We start from the raw sequence: 27,500 nt of genomic DNA on the forward strand, positions 1-27,500 counted from the left end.
ATGGTGCAGATCTGAGGTGTGAATAGCATTCATGTTAGTCTCTCTCATCGATGCTTCACTGGTTCAGAGCCAGCTCAGCTATCTTCCTGCCACTGCTGGGAAAGTTGAACTTTCTCTCAGTGTTAAACCCATAGTGCAGTTGAGACGGAGGCACACACACACACACCGGATCACTCAGCTGCTCTACTTTATGGAGAGTGGGAAAGTCTCCTAATGTTCCCTGCCAAGGAATTCACACACACACACACGCACACGCACACACACACACCTTGGCTAAGACTGTAGATCACCCTTCAGTCACGGCCCTGTGCTGCAAAGGAGACTGGAGTGATGGAAGCAATAGTTAAGCCATTACGGCAGACAATTGGCTCAAATTGAGAGGCTGGGCGGGGGGAAGGGGGGAGAGAAGGAGAGGCTATGGCAGGAGTTGATCCACTCAATGACTTAATCTGTGCCCCGGGACACACTCCTGCTGTTTCAGGTTCACTCACACACTGACTGCAATAACACCTTGTAAGCCAGGGCTGCAGGGGTGAAGGGCTGCAGGGGTGAAGGGCTGCAGGGGTGAAGAACTGCAGGGGTGAAGGACTGCAGGGCTGCAGGGGTGAAGGACTGCAGGGGTGAAGGGGTGAAGGACTGCAGGGGTGAAGGGCTGCAGGGGTGAAGGGCTGCAGGGGTGAAGGACTGCAGGGCTGCAGGGGTGAAGGACTGCAGGGGTGAAGGGGTGAAGGACTGCAGGGGTGAAGGGCTGCAGGGGTGAAGGACTGCAGGGCTGCAGGGGTGAAGGGGTGAAGGACTGCAGGGGTGAAGGGCTGCAGGGGTGAAGGGCTGCAGGGGTGAAGGACTGCAGGGGTGAAGGGCTGCAGGGGTGAAGGACTGCAGGGGTGAAGGGCTGCAGGGGTGAAGGGCTGCAGGGGTGAAGGACTGCAGGGCTGCAGGGGTGAAGGACTGCAGGGGTGAAGGGGTGAAGGACTGCAGGGGTGAAGGGCTGCAGGGGTGAAGGGCTGCAGGGGTGAAGGACTGCAGGGGTGAAGGGCTGCAGGGGTGAAGGACTGCAGGGGTGAAGGGCTGCAGGGGTGAAGGGCTGCAGGGGTGAAGGGCTGCAGGGGTGAAGGGCTGCAGGGGTGAAGGGGAGAGAAGATAATTACTTTATACTGAACAGAGTCACTTTCTCACAGCCATCACAAACCCACAGAGACCAAAGACCTAAGGTTGAGGTCGGAAGTTTACATACACTTAGGTTGGAGTCATTAAAACTCATTTTTCAACCACTCCACAAATGTATTGTTAGCAAACTATAGTTTGGCAAGTCGGTTAGGACATCTACTTGGTGCATGACACAAGTCATTTTTCCAACAATTGTTTACAGACAGATTATTTCACATATCATTCACTGTATCTCAATTCCAGTGGGTCAGATGTTTACATACACTAAGTTGACTGTGCCTTTAAACAGCTTGGAAAATTTGAGTCAATTGGAGGTGTACCTGTGGATGTATTTCAGGGTCTACCTTCAAACCCAGTACCTCTTTGCTTGACATCATGGGAAAATCAAAAGAAATCAGCCAAGACCTCAGAAAATAAAAAATAGTTGACCTCCTCAAGTCTGGTTCATCCTTGGGAGCAATACCCAAATGCCTGAAGGTACCACGTTCATCTGTACAAACAATAGTTTGCAAGTATAAACACCATGAGACCACGCAGCCGTCATATCGCTCCCTATAGATGAACGTACTTTGGTGCGAAAAGTGCAAGTCAATCCCAGAACAGAAAGGACCTTGTGAAGATGCTGGAGGAAACGGGTATGAAAGTATCTATATCCACAGTAAAACTAGTCCTAAATCGACAGCAAGGAAGAAGCCACTGCTCCAAAATCTCCATAAAAAAGCCAGACTACGTTTTGCAACTGCACATGGGGACAAAGATCGTACTTTTTGGAGAAATGTCCTCTGGTCTGATGAAACAAAAATAGAACTGTTTGGCCATTTGACTATCGTTATGTTTGGAGGAAAAAGTCGAAGAACACCATCCCAACTGTGAAGCATGGGGGTGGCAGCATCATGATGTGGGGGTGCTTTGCTGCAGGAGGGACTGGTGCACTTCACAAAATAGATGGCATCATGAGTCAGGAAAATTAAGTGGATATATTGAAGCAACATTTCAAGACATCAGTCAGGAATTTAAACCTTGGTCGCAAATGGGTCTTCCAAATGGACGATGACCCTAAGCATACTTCCAAAGTTGTGCGAAATGGCTTAAGGACAACAAAGTCAAGGTATTGGAGTGGCCACAAAGCCCTGACCTTAATCCTATAGAACATTTGTGGGCAGAACTGAAAAAGCGTGTGCGAGCAAGGAGGCCTACAAACCTGACTCAGTTACACCAGCTCTGTCAGGAGGAATGGGCCAAAATTCACCCAACTTATTGTGGGTAGCTTGTGGAAGGCTACCCAAAATGTTTGATCCAAGTTAAACAATTTAAAGGCAATGCTAGTAAATATTAATTGAGTATGTGTAAACTTCTGACCTACTGGGAATGTGATGAAAGAAATAAAAGCTGAATTTAATCAATCATTCTACTATTATTCTGACATTTCACATTATTAAAATAGTGGTCATCCTAACTGACCTAAAATAGGTAAAATAGGTCAAATTTCAGGAATCAGTGAAAAACTGAGTTTAAATGTAGTTGGATTAGGTGTATGTAAACTTCCGACTTCAACTGTACACGGTCACACAGTATGCATCTTATAACAGATCATGACGCTTTATGAGCATTCATAGAGCTGTATGACTGTGCATGGCTGTGTAATGTGGCATGTTGGCAGTAGGGGCTGTGATGGGCAGGGTGAATGGTTCAAAAGGGCATTGTGCCTTATTCTTATAGACTAATTCTCTCTCCCAGGCCTCAAACAACCACACAATGAGGAATTGTCTCTCTCTCTCTCTCTCTCTCTCTCTCTCTCTCTCTCTCTCTCTCTCTCTCTCTCTCTCTTTCAGACACACACTAACAAGCCTTTTTACACAGAGTGTGTTAGTGGGTTGTTGTTGTGCTTCCAGCCTGGGGTGTTTTGGGATGGATATACTGCAGGTGTCATGGCTGTGCTGTGTGCCAGGGGAGCCGTTCATCTCCCGTTTTTAAATGTCTAACGTTCAAGCAACACTCTGCTTTATGAGTGTGAACGTTGGCGTAACGCTTGGTGTTCATTGGGGCCGTAACTCCTGCCCGGTCCCCTCGGCGCTGTGGCTGGGATTTATCGTCCAGCTTACAGTGGAGGGATTGCCGCGGGGACCGTTGGTTTGCTCGTTCTCTGGCTTGGTCATTTATTTGACATGTCCTTTAAGTCCTTTAAAGAATTGGGCGTTTCTGCCGAACGCCTGGGCTCTTTCTGCAGGAGATGGATGGGCCGTGTTCAAAGGTCTGTATGTTCTCCATCCCTCCATCCCTCGTTCTCTTATTTTATTCCCCTCCTCCTTCCTCTTTTCTCTCTTTTGATTCCCTCCCTCTTTTCCTCCCTCTCCTCCTGAGCTTTATAGAGTGGTATTACGGCTGTCAGCTAGCCAAGCAAGGGATTTGGGCATGTTTTGTTTGTGCCTCTCAAGATAATGCTCTCTCCTTTCTCCTGTGGAGAATAACAACAGTGAAAGTGGAGCGATAACGCAGCACATCGACTTTAGCTTGTTTAGTTTGGGTTTGTACTGGTTCCGTGGCACCGCAGGCTGAAGTGGAGACTGAGACTGTGTGTGTGTGCTGGTACGTTCTAGCCCTATTCATTCAGCTGGCCCTGGGATCAATGGCAACTGTGCTGATTGTTCGAGGCTGGCGGACGTTTTAGAGAAATCATTAAGATGTAAAACAAGCCATTGTGATCCCAGATTGTTCCCTCAGGGAGTCGTGCGTGTGTGTGTGTGTGTGTGTGTGTTTCTGTGTGTGTTTCTGTGTGTGTTTCTGTGTGTGTTTCTGTGTGTGTTTCTGTGTGTGTTTCTGTGCGCAGTCGCACACACCATTTCTCTTCTGAGGTGTTGATTTTCTCTTTTTAAAAAGCTTACCAAGTTCAAGTTTTTATTTGTCACACACAAGGCCAATTGAATGTGATTCGTGACAACATTGACTACAGAGCAGAGAGAAAGAAACAGAAAAATGAAAGGTTACACAGACTTAGAAACATGAACTGACTTTACAGTGTATGGTGTGTGTGTGTGTGTTATGTTACCATGTCATCCAGTCCAGGCCCAGACTAAATCCCTTCTACAGAGTGAGCCAGACCTGAATTAACACCACGCATTCCCTCTGCTCATCACCACACACCCACACACACACACACACACACACACACACACACACACACTTGTTTTACTATCCTTTTTGGGATCAAACAATTGATTCCGATTCAAAATCCTATTTTCCCTAACCTTAACCCCTAATTCTAATTCTAACCCTAATTTTAACCCTAAGCATAACCCTTTTTCATTGTGGGGACCCTCAAAGTGTCCCCACTTGTCCAAATTGTCCTTGTTTTAATAGTCAGACCCACACATTCCCTGGTGTTGCTGTCCCCTTTTATCTTCTACGTTTAAAGTGGAGTGCTAGGCCTACTTGCTCAGAGGGAATCTGTTTTCTTGAAATCATGTTATGTGGATTCAAAATAATGTATGTACAGATCTCCCCTTCCTAGGGATTGTGCTGTTTATCAATTTGAGCTGAACAAAGAGGTATAATGGGTTAAAAATATGTTGCGTAAAGCTTACTTCATTATTCAAGGTTTTAAATGTTTCACTGCGTCAGGGATAACGCACACAGACGTTTCAGCTTTACAGCCTTCTTCATTGTGTAGGTCAGGGATAACGCACACAGACGTTTCAGCTTTACAGCCTTCTTCATTGTGTAGGTCAGGGATAACGCACACAGACGTTTCAGCTTTACAGCCTTCTTCATTGTGTAGGTCAGGGATAACGCACACAGACGTTTCAGCTTTACAGCCTTCTTCATTGTGTAGGTCAGGGATAACGCACACAGACGTTTCAGCTTTACAGCCTTCTTCATTGTGTAGGTCAGGGATAACGCACACAGACGTTTCAGCTTTACAGCCTTCTTCATTGTGTAGGTCAGGGATAACGCACACAGACGTTTCAGCTTTACAGCCTTCTTCATTGTGTAGGTCAGGGATAACGCACACAGACGTTTCAGCTTTACAGCATTCTTCATTGTGTAGGTCAGGGATAACGCACACAGACGTTTCAGCTTTACAGCCTTCTTCATTGTGTAGGTCAGGGATAACGCACACAGACGTTTCAGCTTTACAGCCTTCTTCATTGTGTAGGTCAGGGATAACGCACACAGACGCTTCAGCTTTACAGCCTTCTTCATTGTGTAGGTCAGGGATAACGCACACAGACGTTTCAGCTTTACAGCCTTCTTCATTGTGTAGGTCAGGGATAACGCACACAGACGTTTCAGCTTTACAGCCTTCTTCATTGTGTAGGTCAGGGATAACGCACACAGACGTTTCAGCTTTACAGCCTTCTTCATTGTGTAGGTCAGGGATAACGCACACAGACGTTTCAGCTTTACAGCCTTCTTCATTGTGTAGGTCAGGGATAACGCACACAGACGTTTCAGCTTTACAGCCTTCTTCATTGTGTAGGTCAGGGATAACGCACACAGACGTTTCAGCTTTACAGCCTTCTTCATTGTGTAGGTCAGGGATAACGCACACAGACGCTTCAGCTTTACAGCCTTCTTCATTGTGTAGGTCAGGGATAACGCACACAGACGTTTCAGCTTTACAGCCTTCTTCATTGTGTAGGTCAGGGATAACGCACACAGACGTTTCAGCTTTACAGCCTTCTTCATTGTGTAGGTCAGGGATAACGCACACAGACGTTTCAGCTTTACAGCCTTCTTCATTGTGTAGGTCAGGGATAACGCACACAGACGTTTCAGCTTTACAGCCTTCTTCATTGTGTAGGTCAGGGATAACGCACACAGACGTTTCAGCTTTACAGCCTTCTTCATTGTGTAGGTCAGGGATAACGCACACAGACGTTTCAGCTTTACAGCCTTCTTCATTGTGTAGGTCAGGGATAACGCACACAGACGTTTCAGCTTTACAGCCTTCTTCATTGTGTAGGTCAGGGATAACGCACACAGACGTTTCAGCTTTACAGCCTTCTTCATTGTGTAGGTCAAATGTTCTTTCATCCAAAACAGCATTTGTAATGATCAACAGTTGAGCAGCAGGTGCTTCTAATCAGGGTTGTACCTCATCTGCCAATCAGGGCCCCTCTGGTCTACTTGTATCCATATTAGTCACAAAGAGAGACACAAAGAGAGACAGAATTATAGGGGACGGGAGAGAGCGCGAAGAACAACTCACCAATCAATCGCCGCAGGTGTCCGCTCCCCTAAATACATCACATCAATTAATGTGACAGCCCACCGCGAAGGACATCAGGCACAGGCGTTCATAAATATGTGTGGCCAACCTCATAGACGATATGCAGAATCTGATATGGACCGTGTGTAACAATCTAAATGTGGCTTATTATTATCAGGTTACAGGTACACAGTGAACCCAGCCTTGAACCAGCTGCTACCCCAGTGGACCTCTCCTTCCCATCTTCCTGAGAATGTCTTCCAAGTCAGATGTGATCTGTTGTGTAACCTAGCGCCCCCTGTCGTCTCTTTTCAGTAACGGCACGGCTGGGAAGATGAACGGTGCGTTGGAGCATTCGGACCAGCCCGACCCAGACGCCATCAAGATGTTCGTGGGCCAGATCCCTCGCTCCTGGTCAGAGAAGGAGCTGAAGGAGCTGTTTGAGCCCTACGGCGCCGTCTATCAGATCAACATCCTCCGAGACCGCAGCCAGAACCCTCCACAGAGCAAAGGTATGGCAGAGAGACAGTCATATACACACACACACACACACACACACACACAAAAGCCAGAACGCTCAGCCGAACAAAGTTAAGATGAAGAATCACTTACTCACAGCTAAGGTAATCCTACAGAGCAAAAGTAAGGAATAAACACAAAGGCATACTGTACAGTACACATGGATACATTCTAGAGGTCGACCGATTATGATTTTTCAACGCCGATGCCGATTATTGGAGGACCAAAAAAGCCGATACCGATTAAAACGGCCGATTTTTAAAAAAAAAAGGTTTATTTGTAATAATGACAATTACAACAATACTGAATTAACACTTATTTTAACTTAATATAATACATAAATAAAATCAATTTAGCCTCAAATAAATAATGAAACCTGTTCAATTTGGTTTAAATAATGCAAAACCAAAGTGTTGGAGAAGAAGGTAATGTGCCATGTAAAACAGAACATGAGAACAAATGAAAGTTGGTGTTTCCTTTTAACATGAGACTTCAATATTCCAAGGTAAGAGGTTTTTGGTTATAGTTAATATAGTATTTATAGGACTATTTCTCTATACCATTTGTATTTCATATACCTTTGACTATTGGATGTTCTTATAGGCACTATAGTATTGCCAGTGTAACAGTATAGCTTCCGTCCCCCTCCTTGCCCTGGGCTGGAACCAGGTAGGGGCAAATCTAAAAGCGAGTGACATTTGAAACAGTATTAGCGCACACCCAGCTAACTAGTTAGCCATTTCACATTGGTTACACCAGCCATTAGGCTGATAGGCTTGAAGTCATAAACAGTGCTGTGCTTGCGAAGAGCTGCTGGCAAAACGCACGAAAGTACTGTTTGAATGAATTATTATGGGCCTGCTGCTGCTCAGTCAGACTGCTCTATCAAATCAGACTTAATTATAACATAATAACACACAGAAATACGAGCCTTTGGTCATTAATATGATCGAATCCGGAAACTATCATTTCGAAAACAAAACGTTTATTCTTTCATTGAAATACGGAACCGTTCAGTATTTTTTTTATCTAACGGGTGGCATCCTGTTTGTCATATTTTATTTATCGTCACCAAATCAAGAAATAAAAAGGAAGAATGGAAGGGGAGCAAGAGCTTTCCCTCACCTCCCCATCCCCACAGCATCTCTCTGTTCGCTCTCTGTTTTCCCTCACCTCCCCATCCCCACAGCATCTCTCTGTTCGCTCTCTGTTTTCCCTCACCTCCCCATCCCCACAGCATCTCTCTGTTCGCTCTCTGTTTTCCCTCACCTCCCCATCCCCACAGCATCTCTCTGTTCGCTCTCTGTTTTCCCTCACCTCCCCATCCCCACAGCATCTCTCTGTTCGCTCTCTGTTTTCCCTCATCTCTCTCTCCATCCCTCTCTCTCTTTCTGAGTCACAAGCTTCCACAAGCCTTGACACAGCAATTCAGCAGTCTGCCAAGGGGAGACAGTGACATACCTAAATCAAATCATTCGGCCTCAACTCACTGTCATGCGCTCTGTGTTTGAGTCTGAGTGTGTTCATGCTTATGTGTCTCTCTCGCTCTCTCTTTCTCCTCCTCTGTCTGTGTCCCTAACCTCTGGATGACTTCTCTTCCTCGTTGTGAGACCAAAACATTGCTCTCGTCAGCCTCTCCTCTCTTCCTCCATTTTGTCTTTCTCTGTCGCTAAGCCCTTGAGTCGTTCTGATTTCTCTGGTTGATGAGTCAAAGTGTGGGAGATTGTCACTCATGGACACTTTACTTTAAGTAGGGAAAACAGCCTCTCCTCTCTTCCTTGAGACTGTAAACACTCAACAATCTCTCCATCTCTCGCTCTCTCTCTTTCTCTGGCCTGTAAAATGGAGGATTGGATTGAACAGGAAATTGGCTGTTTGATAGAGCTCTGTCTAGGCTTGTATATTCCCAGGCTTTAGGCGCTGTTGTTTTCTCGTCATTGCGTAAGAACTCTCTAGCGCGACATGGCCTTGTCAGAGCCCTCACACACAGTGGAGCCGCAATGGCCCCTCTCGGCTCCACAGTTGCACTGGAGCCAATTCTCATTTCATCGGTGTCAAGGAAAATGTGCCCCTTTCCCCCCGGTCTGTTTAGCTTAAATGAATGACCATATTTTCAGAGTGGTCTCAGTTAGATGGTTGAGAGAGTGTGCTCCGTCGCCCTTGTCGATCCAGAGGCCGGGTCAACAGCTCTCCTTCTCTCTTGACTATTACTAGAGTAATTTGGATTTGTGAAGTGGAGTTTTATTTTATTTTCTCTCCTCTCTCTCTCTCTCTCTCTCTCCATTCTTTTCTAATCCATTGATGGTAGATACACATTTCCAGTTGATACACACATTCCTCCATACACATACTGTTACTGATGCTTCTAGAAAATGTTTTCCTCCATTTTTCATGTAAAAGATGGCACAATGAATACATTTAACACCAGTGAGTTTGTAGACAGTGTTTCCCGTCTGAGTGGTCTGGTTGTCTTTCGATGGTTATTCTGCAGGAAGGGCAGCTGCTAGGTGAGTTGAGTCTGGACTGGACGATCTGATGGATGCTGTGTGTGTCTGTGTGAACGCTGGCCAGTGCAGTATGGACAGTTTAGTTTGGCTGCTGTTGCTTTAATGTGTTAAGAGTCAATAAACAGATGAGTGGAGAGAGCGAGAGAGAATTTGATTTAGCACTGAGAGAGGGGGATGAGAGGGGGATGAGAGAGGGAGGAGAGAGGGAGGAGAGAGGGAGGAGAGAGGGCCAGAGGGGTAAACAAAGACAGTCCTCCTCTCTCAACAACAGTTTGCATCCCAGGTTTGTTTGCATCTGTTGTCTAGCCGGGTGCGTACAGCACTGTTGTGAGTGTGTGTGTTGACAGGGGACATACTATGTCATTAATCTTAATGATTGCGCCTGTCCTCATGGAGGACACACAAAATGGGTGTAATGTCTTCATTAGCAAGTTGTATATACTCCACAATTCTATGGACATGGTGTCTGAAAGAACGACACCTCATATCAGCAACCCACACGCTGAAATATAATAATAGCTCATAGTATCTGATTCTCCATCACCACTCTCCATGTACATCCACTCTGGGGTTTCCCACTGTAGTATCCAGGGGCATCCAGCTCTCCAATGGCACACATTCACCTTTACAATTCTAATTCAACCGCATTCTCCCTCAACGCCGAGGTAACGCTCAACAAACGCTTTGCCTCCCAACACAATTATCTCCTCTAATGGATTCAGTAGAGACCGGGCCGACCGGAGTCAGAACACTGATTTATTTCATTCTTTCCTAAAGCAGCACAGCCAATTAGATTGCTATAACAAGACATTCGCTGTGTTAGCGGTCTACCCAAGTCCAATTAGTGAGCGACTGCAGGTGGATTTTATAATGGCCGGGGGGGGGGGGGGGGGGGGGGGGATGTGTGTATTGGCATGTGCAGTGTTGGAAGCCTACTCTGTGTGTGTTTGGGGTTAGCCAGGGAACAGCGTTTTTGAGGATTTAATTTGGAGCCGTTTCTCCACAGTTAGTTGTGGTAGATTTGTAAAGTGCTTTGTGTCCTAATCTGGTCTGAAGGTACAGTGGACATAAGGAGAAATTGCCAGTCAAAGATCCAATCTTCTCAACCCAGGCCACTATGGCTGAATGTACCTCCCAACCCCCGTCTCTCACTCTCTTCAACACAGGCCACTATGGCTGAATGTACCTCCCAACCCCCGTCTCTCACTCTCTTCAACACAGGCCACTATGGCTGAATGTACCTGCCAACCCCCGTCTCTCACTCTCTTCAACACAGGCCACTATGGCTGAATGTACCTCCCAACCCCCGTCTCTCACTCTCTTCAACACAGGCCACTATGGCTGAATGTACCTCCCAACCCCTGTCTCTCACTCTCTTCAACACAGGCCACTATGGCTGAATGTACCTCCCAACCCCCGTCTCTATCAATCCACTCCTCTCCTGCTTTATTGAGTATGATCTATTTCTCTCACACACACACACACACACACACACACACACACACACACACACACACACACACACACACACACACACACACACACACACACACACACACACACACACAGTGTATAGTGCTCTCCCGTGTAGCCACTCTAACCAGAGGGTGGTGTGGTCAGTAATTGCAGCAGCAGAGTTAATTAACGTGGGTCAGAGGCTGGGGGTGAAGGGGTTCTTCCTGGGTGCTGGGGCCCAGTGAAGAGTGCATGGACCTGGTATAGAGTGCCCTCTAACTCCCCTCCCTCACATTCATCTCCTCCATCTAGCTCTGCACGACCAGATTAGTGCTGTTCATTCCTCTCCATCTATCCTCTATCCTCTATCCCCTCCCTGTTAATAAACCATGCTAACATTCTGTTCCTCGTTTGCTGCACTCAATCTGCAATCTGACGAAATCTTTCTGCTCTTTTTTACCCCCTCCCTCCCTCCATCCCGAACCTCCCTCCCCCCTCCCTCCCTCCCTCCCTCCCTCCCTCCCTCCATGCCAGTCCTCTCTTCTCTTACCCCTCTCCTTCCATCCATGCCTCTTCACCCCCTCCTCCCTCATCTCTGTTATTTTTCCTCTCCCCTCCTCTCTCTCTGTCTACTATGATGGTGTAGACCTGTGGTTGTGGATGTTGTTATTGACAGTATGAGAAGGGCACAGGTTTTTTGTGCAGTCAAAAGGCTCCTTCAGTAGATATAAAGCATTTATGAACACCGCCTCTCTCCTAATCTCTATTCCTCTCACTGGCTGCTCTCTACTCCCCTCTCCCCTCTCTGCATTTTGCGCATGTGTGTGTGTGTGTATATATTTTCTTTCACCTCTGTGTGTTTGGTGTATGCGTGTGTATGTCTAGTGTAGTGTGTGTGGTGTATTCTATACCTTGTTGGCCTTCATATAAATGTTGAGAGAGAGGCTATTCACAGTACACTCTGTGTTGTAGTACTCCAGACTGGTCTCCAGACCAGATATGGAGTGTCTCGGTCTTGGATACATTTGTACTCTGTCTGGAATCTGTCTCCGACAGAAAGGACTAGTATTTTTTTCAGAGTCAGCACATAAAACCACTTCACCAGGCCAAATATATACACTCCTTTCTGGAAACATTAAGACAGTCTTTATATCTATTATAGACATGTTTCTACAGTGGTGAACCTATAGATCTTCAGTGTGTGACAGGTTAGTACAGTGGTGAACCTATAGGTCTTCAGTGTGTGACAGGTTAGTACAGTGGTGAACCTATAGATCTTCAGTGTGTGACAGGTTAGTACAGTGGTGAACCTATAGATCTTCAGTGTGTGACAGGTTAGTACAGTGGTGAACCTATAGATCTTCAGTATGTGACAGTGGTGAACCTATAGGCCTTCAGTCTGTGACAGGTTAATACAGTGGTGAACCTATAGGTCTCCAGGGTGTGACAGGTTAGTACAGTGGTGAACCTATAGGTCTTCAGTGTGACAGGTTAGTACAGTGGTGAACCTATAGGTCTTCAGTATGTGACAGGTTAGTACAGTGGTGAACCTATAGGTCTTTAGTGTGACAGGTTAGTACAGTGGTGAACCTATATGTCTTCAGTGTGTGACAGTGGTGAACCTATAGGTCTTCAGTATGTGACAGGTTAGTACAGTGGTGAACCTATAGGTCTCCAGGGTGTGACAGGTTAGTACAGTGGTGAACCTATAGGTCTTTAGTGTGACAGGTTAGTACAGTGGTGAACCTATATGTCTTCAGTGTGTGACAGTGGTGAACCTATAGGTCTTCAGTATGTGACAGGTTAGTACAGTGGTGAACCTATAGGTCTTCAGTGTGTGACAGTGGTGAACCTATAGGTCGTCAGTATGTGACAGGTTAGTACAGTGGTGAACCTATAGGTCTTCAGTATGTGACAGGTTAGTACAGTGGTGAACCTATAGGTCTTCAGTGTGACAGGTTAGTACAGTGGTGAACCTATATGTCTTCAGTGTGTGACAGTGGTGAACCTATAGGTTAGTACAGTGGTGAACCTATAGGTTAGTACAGTGGTGAACCTATATGTCTTCAGTGTGTGACAGTGGTGAACCTATAGGTCTTCAGTATGTGACAGGTTAGTACAGTGGTGAACCTATAGGTCTTCAGTGGGTGACAGGTTAGTACAGTGGTGAACCTATAGGTCTTTAGTATGTGACAGGTTAGTACAGTGGTGAACCTATAGGTCTTCAGTATGTGACAGGTTAGTACAGTGGTGAACCTATAGGTCTTCAGTGTGACAGGTTAGTACAGTGGTGAACCTATATGTCTTCAGTGTGTGACAGTGGTGAACCTATAGGTTAGTACAGTGGTGAACCTATAGGTTAGTACAGTGGTGAACCTATATGTCTTCAGTGTGTGACAGTGGTGAACCTATAGGTCTTCAGTATGTGACAGGTTAGTACAGTGGTGAACCTATAGGTCTTCAGTGTGTGACAGGTTAGTACAGTGTTGAACCTATAGGTCTTCAGTGTGTGACAGGTTAGTACAGTGGTGAACCTATAGGTCTTCAGTGGGTGACAGGTTAGTACAGTGGTGAACCTATAGGTCTTTAGTATGTGACAGGTTAGTACAGTGGTGAACCTATAGGTCTTTAGTGTGACAGGTTAGTACAGTGGTGAACCTATAGGTCTTCAGTGTGTGACAGGTTAGTACAGTGATGAACCTATAGGTCTTCAGTGTGACAGGTTAGTACAGTGGTGAACCTATAGGTCTTCAGTATGTGACAGGTTAGTACAGTGGTGAACCTATAGGTCGTCAGTATGTGACAGGTTAGTACAGTGGTGAACCTATAGGTCTTCAGTGTGTGACAGTGGTGAACCTATAGGTCTTCAGTGTGTGACAGTGGTGAACCTATAGGTCTTCAGTGTGTGACAGGTTAGTACAGTGGTGAACCTATAGGTCTTCAGTGTGTGACAGGTTAGTACAGTGGTGAACCTATAGGTCTTCAGTGTGTGACAGGTTAGTACAGTGGTGAACCTATAGGTCTTCAGTGTGTGACAGTGGTGAACCTATTGGTCTTCAGTGTGTGACAGGTTAGTACAGTGGTGAACCTATAGGTCTTCAGTGTGTGACAGGTTAGTACAGTGGTGAACCTATAGGTCTTCAGTGTGACAGGTTAGTACAGTGGTGAACCTATAGGTCTTCAGTGTGTGACAGTGGTGAACCTATAGGTCTTCAGTGTGTGACAGGTTAGTACAGTGGTGAACCTATAGGTCGTCAGTATGTGACAGTGGTGAACCTATAGGTCTTCAGTGTGTGACAGTGGTGAACCTATAGGTCTTCAGTGTGTGACAGGTTAGTACAGTGGTGAACCTATAGGTCTTCAGTGTGACAGGTTAGTACAGTGGTGAACCTATAGGTCTTCAGTGTGTGACAGTGGTGAACCTATAGGTCTTCAGTGTGTGACAGGTTAGTACAGTGGTGAACCTATAGGTCGTCAGTATGTGACAGGTTAGTACAGTGGTGAACCTATAGGTCTTCAGTGTGTGACAGTGGGGAACCTATAGGTCTTCAGTATGTGACAGGTTAGTACAGTGGTGAACCTATAGGTCTTCAGTATGTGACAGTGGTGAACCTATAGGTCTTCAGTATGTGACAGTGGTGAACCTATAGGTCTTCAGTGTGTGACAGGTTAGTATAGTGGTGAACCTACAGGTTACTACAGTGGTGAACCTATAGGTCTTCAGTGTGTGACAGGTTCACCACTGTACTAACCTATAGGTCTTCAGTATGTGACAGGTTAGTACAGTGGTGAACCTATAGGTCTTCAGTGTGACAGGTTAGTACAGTGGTGAACCTATAGGTCTTCAGTGTTTGACAGGTTAGTACAGTGGGGAGCCAGGCCCTGACAGGCCCACCCAATCAGATTGATGTAGTTTAAGCATTGTTGTGGACTTAGAAAATCACATTTTAGTATATTTTTCTATCTAACATGTTTTGATTTTGAGAGTTAAAATCTGTAGGAACAGAGGGAAAAGGGATGCCTTTCCTTTGCTGGTGTGACTAGGGTGGGCATTCTATGTTCATTTTCTGTTTTGTATTTCTTTGTTGTTTGGCCGGGTGTGGTTCTAAATCAGAGGCAGCTGTCTATCGTTGTCTCTGATTGAGAACCATACTTAGGTAGCTTTTTCCCCACATGGTTTTTTTTGGGGGGTAGTTGTTTTCTGTTTTGTGTCTTTCTGCACCTGACAGAACTGTTTCGGTTTTCGTTCATTCTCTTTGTTATTTTTGTTAATCAGTGTTCAGTTCAAATAATAAAGATGAACACGTACCACGCTGCACCTTGGTCCTCCACTCCTTCCAACAGCCGTTACAGCTGGGCTGGCCGTTTGAGAACTATTTGGCAAAATGTTACTTTTCCCACTTCTCCAGAAACCACTACACCGAGGGCCGATGGAATGACAGCAGTCAAACACAGCAATGTTAAAGGCTAAGCAGTCCATAAACCAGTAGGTCCCATTCATAAAAATACAAAAAACAAAACATTAAGCATTTCCCAATTGACTATTACTTCCCAATGCAAAATAACATTTCACGTTTAGCACACAAAGTAACCAGGGACCTAAAGTGTAAAGAGGAACTGACAGAGTTGTAACTACTTTACAGATATGAAACGAGCAGAAAATCATAATATGAGTCAAAAATATCAAATTCCCAGTTTATGCTACAAAACCCTCTTTATGAGAGGTTTTAAAAATAGGTATATTGGAATCAACGTTCCATGACATAGAGTAAGGCATTGTTGGCAGAATAGATGGAGGCAGTTCAATGCATGATTAATATAATCCACCAATCCATTTCTTGGTAGTCCAAAACATATTGCTGTCAGGTTGTAAATCACAGCTTGCCTGGTACGTTGTTTGCTGCCTACATTTGGGATTTCGGTTTCAATTGACTCATTATTCTGGACAAAAAATGGACGAATGTAACTAAGGATGGGAATGTAAATACAATCAAACTGGCAAGGGCAATGATCACAGGTCGGTTATAACGTGGCTAGAGTATCTATTTATGTAGCAAGCTAAAAACACAGTGCCTAACGTTAGCTGGATAGATAGCAAGCTAAAAACACAGAGCCTAACGTTAGCTGGATAGATAGCAAGCTAAAAACACAGAGCCTAACGTTAGCTGGATAGATAGCAAGCTAAAAACACAGAGCCTAATGTTAGCTGGATAGATAGCAAGCTAAAAACACAGAGCCTAACGTTAGCTGGATAGATAGCAAGCTAAAAACACAGAGCCTAACGTTAGCTGGATAGATAGCAAGCTGAAAACACAGAGCCTAACGTTAGCTGGATAGATAGCAAGCTAAAAACACAGAGCCTAATGTTAGCTGGATAGATAGCAAGCTAAAAACACAGAGCCTAACGTTAGCTGGATAGATAGCAAGCTAAAAACACAGAGCCTAACGTTAGCTGGATAGATAGCAAGCTAAAAACACAGAGCCTAACGTTAGCTGGATAGATAGCAAGCTAGCTGCTTGGAGGATGACATCCGATTAGAGGAGTGGGTGAGCAACTGATTTTTTCCTCATATCGTTTTTCAGTGGCTGTACACAGCTAGAGATGCAGGTGTCATTTGGTGAGCTAGCAAGAACAACTCCAGTTAGCATGTATCTTGCATTCGCAAATTCCCTCTGGCTATCTGGGCTCCCAAGTGGGCCAGTGGTCTAAGACACTGCATCTCCGTGCTAGAGGCGTCAATACAGACAACCTGGTTCAAAACCAGACTGTATCACAACTGGCTGTGATTGGGAGTCCCGTAGGGTGGCGCACAATTGGCCCAGTGTCGTCCGAGTCTGGCTGGTGTAGGCCGTCATTGTAAATAAGAATTTGTTCTTAACTGACTTGCTTAGAGGATAAATAAAAACATCTACTCTGATTTCAGAGCCTTCTCGTCTGAGTGTGCCATAGTGTAGAACAACTGATGAATTTACGAATGGCCAACACTCGCTGAATATGACCGTGTAAGCAAAAGTAGGGAAAAAGTCATAGCTAGTCAAGGTGAGTAAAATGGTCAGAGTGAGTTGTTGTCTCATTTGTGTCTGGAAGTAGAAAACTAGGTAACTTTAGCCAGTTAGCTTGGGTGCTTGATTGGGACAAGCATGCATTGGTAGGCAAGCTGCAGAAGAACGTGGAGGCTACAATTCCCCATCGTTTATCAGTGCAATTTTGACGGCCAACTAGCTGAAAGGGTTTGTGAGGGTTTATCTAATGTTCCTTCATTAGATTTTAGGATATCTTGCTCTGGCTAGTATTAGTTGTTGATGTGCATAACTAGGGGAGAGAGAGCCTACCGTTTCATAGTTGTTTGCTCAATAGGACTGTAAAGTCCCCAAATGTAACAGGACTCCTGTGGTATTTACATATTTGCAGAAATCCATTCAGGTGTATTTTGTGGCATTTGGTGAATGCGTTCTAATGATCTAAAGTCATGCTGTTGCTACTGACTGTAAACACACAGTCCAGTTCAGTGTGAACGATGGAAGGTCCTACAGACTGTAAACACACAGTCCAGTTCAGTGTGAATGATGGAAGGTCCTACAGACTGTAAACACAGTCCAGTTCAGTGTGAATGATGACAGGTACTACTGCCTGTAAACACACAGTCCGGTTCAAAGTGAATGATGGAAGGTCCTACTGCCTGTAAACATACAGTCCGGTTCAAAGTGAATGATGGAAGGTCCTACTGCCTGTAAACATACAGTCCAGTTCAGTGTGAATGATGGAAGGTCCTACTGACTGTAAACATACAGTCCAGTTCAGTGTGAATGATGGAAGGTCCTACTGACTGTAAACATACAGTCCAGTTCAGTGTGAATGATGGAAGGTCCTACTGACTGTAAACATACAGTCCAGTTCAGTGTGAATGATGGAAGGTCCTACTGACTGTAAACATACAGTCTAGTTCATAGTGAATGATGACAGGTCCTACTGACTGTAAACACACAGTCCAGTTCAAAATGAATGATGGAAGGTTCTACTGACTGTAAACACTATGTGACAAATGGCTTGTTTGTATAAAGGCCTACTGTAGCTCTGATTGGCTATAGTGCACCGGCCTGTGATGACTCCGGTCCTGGACAAGACAGAATTGGTTTTATTTACTGCAGAGTCTATTAATTGTCCAAACTCACGGTCACTTTCCCACTCTATATTACTATAGACTTTTCACAAATGCCTTACTGTCCGTAATAACCAAACATTCTAAGAATCTATGAATATGACCATATCTAAGTGGTCACTTGTCAGAAAATGTTTTAAAAAGTGTCATTCTTCCTGGGGGTGTATATGAACAGATTTTAATAAGATTTCATGTTGCTAAAATGTTGTCGGTTCCACTTTAAATGCAACAATGTTTTACACACCCAAGTTATTTTCAAAGAGATGGCTAACACCACAAACGCACTTTAATAAAAAACACAGTTCCACTCACCAGATGATGCTCATTATTCTTGGAAAGAGAGAATACTAACACATTCGCAACAACATCCTCTTTGTTAACACCTGCTGGCCTTCAAGAATGCAGACGTTTTTGTAAAAATGGTCTCACCCATTAAGTCAACATGTTTTTATCTAGCTTCTGATGGCATAGCCAATGGCTGACTTAGCTAGCTAGATGTATCTCCCCAGAGACAGCAAAGAAAAATCCAAATTGGTGTTAACCCTCAGTGTTAACCCTTCCATTACCAACAAAAATTGATGAGATTAAATCAGAACATCATTATTATTATAATCATTATTTTATAAATCCTTATCCCTTCTTTGAAGGCCCATTGTTCCCCACTGTATTTGGGTTAGTACTAATTTGTAGAATGGCTCTAGTTTCCTCAGCATGCATTTCTTCACTTTTTTGAATGTCTAAAGAATCTATATTGTTCTGAAAAATGAACACAGAAATACTGGACATTTTGAAATCTTATTATGGTGGTGATTTGACAAAATTACAATCATGGTCTTTAATTTGACTCGCATTTTTCTGGTCTCGGTCTTGACTCTGTCTCAGACCCCTCGTCACCCTCCTGGTCTCGGTCTTGACTCACTCTCGCCCCTCCTCCGCTCTCGGTCTTGACTCGGTCTCGCCCCTCCTCCGCTCTCGGTCTTGACTCGGTCTCGCCCCTCTTCCGGTCTCGGTCTTGACTCAGTCTCGCCCCTCTTCCAGTCTCGGTCTTGACTCGGTCTCGCCCCTCCTCCTGTCTTGGTCTTGACTCAGTCTCTCCCCTCCTCCTGTCTTGGTCTTGACTCGGTCTCGCCCCTCCTCCGGTCTTGGTCTTGACTCGGTCTCGCCCCTCCTCCGGTCTTGGTCTTGACTCGGTCTCGCCCCTCCTCCTGTCTTGGTCTTGACTCGGTCTCGCCCTTCCTCCTGTCTTGGTCTTGACTCGGTCTTGACTCGGTCTCGCCCCTCCTCCGGTCTTCGTCTTGACTCGGTCTCGCCCCTCCTCCTGTCTTGGTCTTGACTCGGTCTCGCCCCTCCTCCTGTCTTGGTCTTGACTCGGTCTCGCCCCTCCTCCGGTCTTGGTCTTGACTCGGTCTCGCCCCTCCTCCTGTCTTGGTCTTGACACGGTCTCGCCCTTCCTCCTGTCTTGGTCTTGACTCGGTCTTGACTCGGTCTCGCCCCTCCTCCGGTCTTGGTCTTGACTCGGTCTCGCCCCTCCTCCTGTCTTGATCTTGACTCGGTCTCGCCCCTCCTCCTGTCTTGGTCTTGACTCGGTCTCGCCCCTCCTCCTGTCTTGGTCTTGACTCGGTCTCGCCCCTCCTCCTGTCTTGGTCTTGACTCGGTCTCGCCCCTCCTCCTGTCTTGGTCTTGACTCGGTCTTGACTCAGTCTCGCCCCTCCTCCGCTCTCGGTCTTGACTCGGTCTCGCCCCTCTTCCGGTCTCGGTCTTGACTCAGTCTCGCCCCTCTTCCAGTCTCGGTCTTGACTCGGTCTCGCCCCTCCTCCTGTCTTGGTCTTGACTCAGTCTCTCCCCTCCTCCTGTCTTGGTCTTGACTCGGTCTCGCCCCTCCTCCGGTCTTGGTCTTGACTCGGTCTCGCCCCTCCTCCGGTCTTGGTCTTGACTCGGTCTCGCCCCTCCTCCTGTCTTGGTCTTGACTCGGTCTCGCCCTTCCTCCTGTCTTGGTCTTGACTCGGTCTTGACTCGGTCTCGCTCCTCCTCCGGTCTTCGTCTTGACTCGGTCTCGCCCCTCCTCCTGTCTTGGTCTTGACTCGGTCTCGCCCCTCCTCCTGTCTTGGTCTTGACTCGGTCTCGCCCCTCCTCCGGTCTTGGTCTTGACTCGGTCTCGCCCCTCCTCCTGTCTTGGTCTTGACACGGTCTCGCCCTTCCTCCTGTCTTGGTCTTGACTCGGTCTTGACTCGGTCTCGCCCCTCCTCCGGTCTTGGTCTTGACTCGGTCTCGCCCCTCCTCCTGTCTTGATCTTGACTCGGTCTCGCCCCTCCTCCTGTCTTGGTCTTGACTCGGTCTCGCCCCTCCTCCTGTCTTGGTCTTGACTCGGTCTCGCCCCTCCTCCTGTCTTGGTCTTGACTCGGTCTCGCCCCTCCTCCTGTCTTGGTCTTGACTCGGTCTTGACTCAGTCTCGCCCCTCCTCCGGTCTTGGTCTCAAATCGGTCTGGCTTTAGGTGGTCTCGAACACAGCATTGAGTACACTACTGCTGGTTTTGTGCATGTATTTTGCATGAGCCCAATTCTGATCTTTTTTTTTTTACTAATTGTTCTTTTGACCAATCACATACGCACCGAAAAAGACCTGATGTGAAAAAGATCTGATGTGAAATTGGTCTGCTTGTCTAAACACAGCCTTAGTGTGTGAGAACTATGTTCTGCTCTTTGATCCTCTTCCTGACAGCACACCAACAGGGACAGTCAACCACATGCCGCATTGCTAGCCCTCACAGGCCCTACGCTATGAGAATCACAATACACACCACTACTGCTACACTTACCATCCCATACACAGGCCCTACACTATGAGAATCACAATACACACCACTACTGCTACACTTACCATCCCATACACAGGCCCTACGCTATGAGAATCACAATACACACCACTACTGCTACACTTACCATCCCATACACAGGCCCTACACTATGAGAATCACAATACACACCACTACTGCTACACTTACCATCCCATACACAGGCCCTACACTATGGGGATCACAATACACACCACTACTGCTACACTTACCATCACATACACAGGCCCTACACTATGGGAATCACAATACACACCACACTACTGCTACACTTACCATCCCATACACAGGCCCTATCCTATGAGAATCACAATACACACCACTACTGCTACACTTACCATCCCATACACAGGCCCTACACTATGGAGATCATAATACACACCACTACTGCTACACTTACCATCCCATACACAGGCCCTACACTATGGAGATCACAATACACACCACTACTGCTACACTTACCATCCCATACACAGGCCCTACACTATGGGAATCACAATACACACCACTACTGCTACACTTACCATCCTATACACAGGCCCTATCCTATGAGAATCACAATACACACCACACTACTGCTACACTTACCATCCCATACACAGGCCCTACACTATGGGGATCACAATACACACCACTACTGCTACACTTACCATCCCATACACAGGCCCTACACTATGGGGATCACAATACACACCACTACTGCTACACTTACCATCCCATACACAGGCCCTACACTATGGGGATCACAATACACACCACACTACTGCTACACTTACCATCCCATACACAGGCCCTACACTATGGAGATCATAATACACACCACTACTGCTACACTTACCATCCCATACACAGGCCCTACACTATGGGGATCACAATACACACCACTACTGCTACACTTACCATCCCATACACAGGCCCTACACTATGGGGATCACAATACACACCACTACTGCTACACTTACCATCCCATACACAGGCCCTACACTATGGAGATCATAATACACACCACTACTGCTACACTTACCATCCCATACACAGGCCCTACACTATGAGAATCACAATACACACCACTACTGCTACACTTATCATCCCATACACAGGCCCTACACTATGGGGATCACAATACACACCACTACTGCTACACTTACCATCCCATACACAGGCCCTACACTATGGGAATCACAATACACACCACTACTGCTACACTTACCATCCCATACATACACAGGCCCTACACTATGGGGATCACAATACACACCACTACTGCTACACTTACCATCCCATACACAGGCCCTACACTATGGGAATCACAATACACACCACTACTGCTACACTTACCATCCCATACACAGGCCCTACACTATGGGGATCACAATACACACCACTACTGCTACACTTACCATCCCATACACAGGCCCTACACTATGAGAATCACAATACACACCACTACTGCTACACTTACCATCCCATACACAGGCCCTACACTATGGAGATCACAATACACACCACTACTGCTACACTTACCATCCCATACACAGGCCCTACACTATGGGAATCACAATACACACCACACTACTGCTACACTTACCATCCCATACACAGGCCCTACACTATGGAGATCACAATACACACCACTACTGCTACACTTACCATCCCATACACAGGCCCTACACTATGGGGATCACAATACACACCAACTACTGCTACACTTACCATCCCATACACAGGCCCTATCCTATGGGGATCACAATAGGCCTACGCTAGGCTAAGACCTTAATGCTAAACACTGATACAACACTAATGCTAGGGATTCACAATACACACCACTAACACGCTAACCCCCCATACCTATGATAACACAATAAGAGCTAAATAGGCTGTGTGCTTTGGGAACCACAATACACATATATTGCCAGACTCTGGGCTAACCCTTCCATACAGCCTCTACACTATGGGAATGAAAACAGTGCTAATACGAAGCTCAAACCTGTCCATACACAAGCCCCACACCATGGGCATCACAACACACAGCTAATGCTAGGCTAACCCCTCCTATACACAGGCTATACGCTATGGGAATTGTAATGTAGACTACTACTGTTACACTAAGCTCAAACCTGCCCATACACAAGCCGTACTCTATGGAAATCACAGTGCACTCCCTTCATGCTAGGCCAAGACCTCAACCATCCCAAACACAGACAACACCCTATGAAAACACCTTTCCAATGGAATGCAATCATTAACCCCTCTCCAAGGAAAGCTCCAATGCATACTACCAATTCCTCTCTGAGGGTTAAAAATACATGGTACCTGTGCAACATAACGGAAGTGAGATGGATGGACAGCAGGACTAGTCATTCACACACGTCTCAGAAAATGAAGAATTGAACACTGTAAATGTGTGTGAAGCAGTGATTCTACAAGACTCAGCAGTTCCTCTGCTCCTTATACTGCTGACTGTGGCTTAATGGTCTACAGCTGGACTGTCTGCTACCTACGCTGGAGATGACTATTTCATTTATAATGACTTTCCTTCCTTCCTTTCTCTCTCTCTCTCTCTCTCTCTCTCTCTCTCTCTCTCTCTCTCTCTCTCTCTCCCTCCCTCCCTCCCTCTACCCCCTCTCTCTCTCTCTCTCCCTCTCTCTCTCTCTCTCTCTCTCTCTCTCTCTCTCTCTCTCTCTCTCTCCTTCTCTCTCACTCTCTCCTCTCTCTCTCTCTCTCTCTCTCTCTCTCTCTCTCCTTCTCTCTCTCTCTCTCTCCTCTCTCTATCTATCTCTCTCTCTCTCCCTCTCTCTCTCTCTCTCTCTCTCTCTCCTTCTCTATCTCTCTCTCTCTCTCCCTCTCTCTCTCTCTCTCTCTCCTTCTCTCTCTCTCTCCTCTCTCTCTCCCTCTCTCTCTCTCTCTCTCTCTCTCTCTCTCTCGTTATCTCTCTCTCTCCTCTCTCTCTCCCTCTCTCTCTCTCTCTCTCTCTCTCTCTCTCTCTCCTTCCTTTCTCTGTCGTTCTCTCTCTGGCTCCTGTTTCTCCACCTTTCTATATTTGATGTGTCTCTGTCATTCTGAGGTAATGTTACTCAAGTCATGAATAGTGAATTGTTTTAAAATCATGAATGTTTTCTGCATTTAAATGCTAAGCTGGTTTCTCCTTGAGCCTACTTTTGCAGGTAACTTAAAACTATATGAATTAATTAAGAACACTTTTTTGGTTACTTAACATGTTCTCTCTTTCTGTCTCTCCCCCTCTCTTCTTCCAGGGTGCTGTTTTGTCACGTTTTACACACGGAAAGCTGCCCTTGAAGCCCAGAATGCACTGCATAACATAAAGACCTTAACAGGGGTGAGTGTGTGTTCTCGTTTCTCCTCGGCCCACGCTGCCCTGCTGTCACGCAGTGTCAGTGATTACCAGGGCATATCTCCCATTACTGTCACGTCACACACTGTGGCTGTCTGTATTGTGTGTGTGTGTGTGTGTGTGTATGTGTATGTGTATGTGTGTGTGTGTGTGTGTGTGTGTGTGTGTGTGTGTGTGTGTGTGTGTGTGTGTGTGTGTGTGTGTGTGTGTGTGTAGGCCTTTACTGTGTCACTAACTGCATTTAGAAGCTTATTTGTGTATGACTACATTATATATTCTGTGTGTGAATCTATTTCTGTGTGTGTGTGTGTGTGCTGTATGGGCCTTTCCTATACCAGACTCCTGCTGCTGTCCTCTGCTACTGTGTGTATATTAAACACAGTGGAGTGATAGATGAGCAATAGGATTTTGTCTCGCCTCCCCTCCCAGGTTCTGGAAGTCTCTAGCTGCTCCTCTGGGTTTAACAGGCCCCTGGGCCACGGTTATTCCTGCTTGGGGTGTTGGCAGGCTGCAGCCTTGGCTGTTCTGAGGCTCTGGAAGCATATTAATTAGAGGGAAGGGAAGTCTGTACACTGTATTTCCTCTGTTGGTTTGTGGGTGGAACTATTGGGTTAAAGAGGGGGGATATGAGGGTGGATATGAGGGTGGAGGATGGATATGATACATCACATGCTCTAAACATTTGAGGGATTAGGGGAATGTGAATGTACCGCCCTCCCTAATTTCCTCTGTCCCTCTGCCAACTCCTCCTCCCTCTGTCCCTCCTCAGGCATGTAACTGTTAACGTCATTTCATTATTCCAATATGTTTTCATTAATTGAATTCACTTAAATCTATTTTATGAGAATTTGTAAGATTCTTGTTTGCATAAAATAGATGGAGACCAGTCTTATCAATAATAGATAATAGTATTTATTCTCGGAGCGCGCTACCATGTTACCACGAACAACAGTTTATAAACAAAATATGACGTCATTTCATTGCTTCTAGAATGAACCACCCCCTCCCGACCGAGAATTAAGCAAGTTTAAAGTTCATTCCAACTCACTAACACACACACAGGACACACAACACAACTGAATTAACTCTTGACTCCTCACCATTATCGATCACCACTTAGCTGACAGTTCTAGTTAACAGAAAACCTAGGAATGCACTTATGCCTTATCTAAAACACCCCAGAGCTAAGTTTCGTCGGTTCAACCGTAGGTTAACGACCCTATCTGCTTACTTCACCCACAACCCATTCCTCCCCAGATTGATTACTCCTTGTCCGTGCCACATAATCCCTTCTTATGAACTCATGTTGTTAATCAGATACAATAAAACAGAGTATAAGTTTACTTAGTTACAGTTCTATTAAAAATGAGGATATTGCTTAGTCATTTATTCATAAAATTCCTAACAGTAACACTCTAAAACAAACACACACAGGGCTGAATCAATAGCACCATAATCACATCCATTTGAGCGGTTTTGGGAGGTGATGATTAACTCATTTAAAATGGCCTCCTCTGAGTTCTCACCGGCAATGCAGCACTGAGGATATGTTTCAATCTGATGGACTTCAATAAAGTACTGACTGACCTTCCTCTGGGAGGAGGGAGGGAGAGCTGGAGGGTCCATAAATGCTTTAACGTTGAGTGGAGGTAGAGCGGTGGACAGAGAGCTGAGCTAAGGAGAGGACGGAGTGATGAGGAAAGGAGAGAGGGAGAGCACAGTTCGCTTTAGGGCAAGGCAACAAACGAGTTCAGCTAAAAAACAATAGTTGCTCATTAGCTCTCTGTCTCTCCCTCTCTTGTAAAAGGCAGTAGAACAATGTTTATATTGGCTCGCTGTCTCTCCCTCGTTCATTCTTGCGCTCTAAACTGTAGGCCCTGACAGGGTGAGATCCAATCACAATCACAGCAGTTGGACGGTGGCCATATTGGACAAGAGCGGCTGGCAAAGCTGAACGGTGGCCATATTGATTTAGGGCACACACAGGAACAGTTGAATGGCTGCCATGTTTGAGTAGGGCGTTGAGTGTGAAGAGTCTGGAGAGAATGTGGTAGTGAGTGTAAACGTGGATGTTCTGTACAGCCCTGTACTCATATACTCCCCCCATCTCCAACACAGTGTTCAGAAAAACAATGGGCTAGACTGAGAGCACAGGTTCCTGCCAGCCACATATTGGAGTGACACACTTTAGAAAAGCAGCCTCTCTCCTCTGCCAACTCCCTGCCTGTCCGTCTCTCTCTCCCTCGCCCCTCTCCCCCCTCTTCCCCCTCTCTCTCTAAGCCTTCAGCTTTGGCAGCAGACTGCAAGTGCTGAGTGGAGACGTGTGTGTGTGTGTGTGTGTGTGTGTGTGTGTGTGTGTGTGTGTGTGTGTGTGTGTGTGTGTGTGTGTGTGTGTGTGTGTGTGTGTGTGTGTGTGTGTGTGTGTGTGTGCTGTGCTTGTGCTATGATGTGTTGATGGAGATCTTAATGAAACCTGCGCAGGTCAGAACAGGGACTGGACGTATGCCTAAGCGATTCCCACACACTCTGGCACACACACACAGATACACACACACACACACACATGCATTTTCTAATGAACAGCAAATGAAGCTCTGGGGACTGTGGGTGAGGGGTTGTAGGAATGGGGGTGAAGGTAGCTGGTCGGGGCACGTAGCTAGGGGGGGACCGCTTCTCTCAGAGCATCTAATGTCACCACTGAGCTGTGCTTTAAACTGGCCCCAAAACATCTATCGACTGAAAACATGCCGCAGCTCCTTCTGCAGATATTTAAGAACATAATACCCTCCCCTGCTGTACAGCCATCCGCAGTCTGGACCTCCACACACACACACACACACACACACACATAAACACATCCGCATGCGCACACACTACACCCAAGGTAGTGACTCATTACATACACACTAAAGCAGTTACTCTTTATACAAGCACAAACAAACACAATTACTCTCCTCTGCCCACACACACACACACACCAGACCTGGGTTAAAATACATGTGTATTTGTTATTAAAATACTTTTTTCTGTGTATTTTAGTATTTTTAAATACACAGCCCAAAACACATTTTTTATTTGAGTTGGCCAAATTGTATTTGAGAGTATTTTCAAATACTTATCATAAATACTACTTTCAAATAACTGGGTTTAATGCATGAGAGTGTATTTGAGTATTTGAAATGAAATACCTGAAATAGTATTTGAAAACAGGTCTGACACAAATACAAATGTGAGTTAAAGGCTGTCGGCCCGTCCGCCAGACAAGGTTGTCTGAGATTT

The 27,500-nt window shown here is 45.9% G+C and overlaps 1 protein-coding gene across 50 annotated transcripts in view; it reads left to right on the forward strand.

Annotated features, from left to right (window-relative positions):
• Positions 1-27,500, forward strand: part of LOC110490359 (CUGBP Elav-like family member 2) — a 243,817-nt gene that overhangs the window by 159,808 nt on the left and 56,509 nt on the right. For all 50 annotated transcript variants that reach the window (XM_090200495.1, XM_090200500.1, XM_090200510.1 and 47 more), the window contains 2 exons: positions 6,692-6,888; positions 24,124-24,206. In XM_090200495.1, the coding sequence (XP_090056621.1) occupies positions 6,692-6,888; positions 24,124-24,206 (280 nt within the window). The remainder of the gene's footprint in view (positions 1-6,691; positions 6,889-24,123; positions 24,207-27,500) is intronic.

This window comes from Oncorhynchus mykiss, chromosome 15, assembly GCF_057628025.1.
Source record: "Oncorhynchus mykiss isolate SJ-2025 chromosome 15, ASM5762802v1, whole genome shotgun sequence".
NCBI classification, from domain to species: domain Eukaryota; kingdom Metazoa; phylum Chordata; class Actinopteri; order Salmoniformes; family Salmonidae; genus Oncorhynchus; species Oncorhynchus mykiss.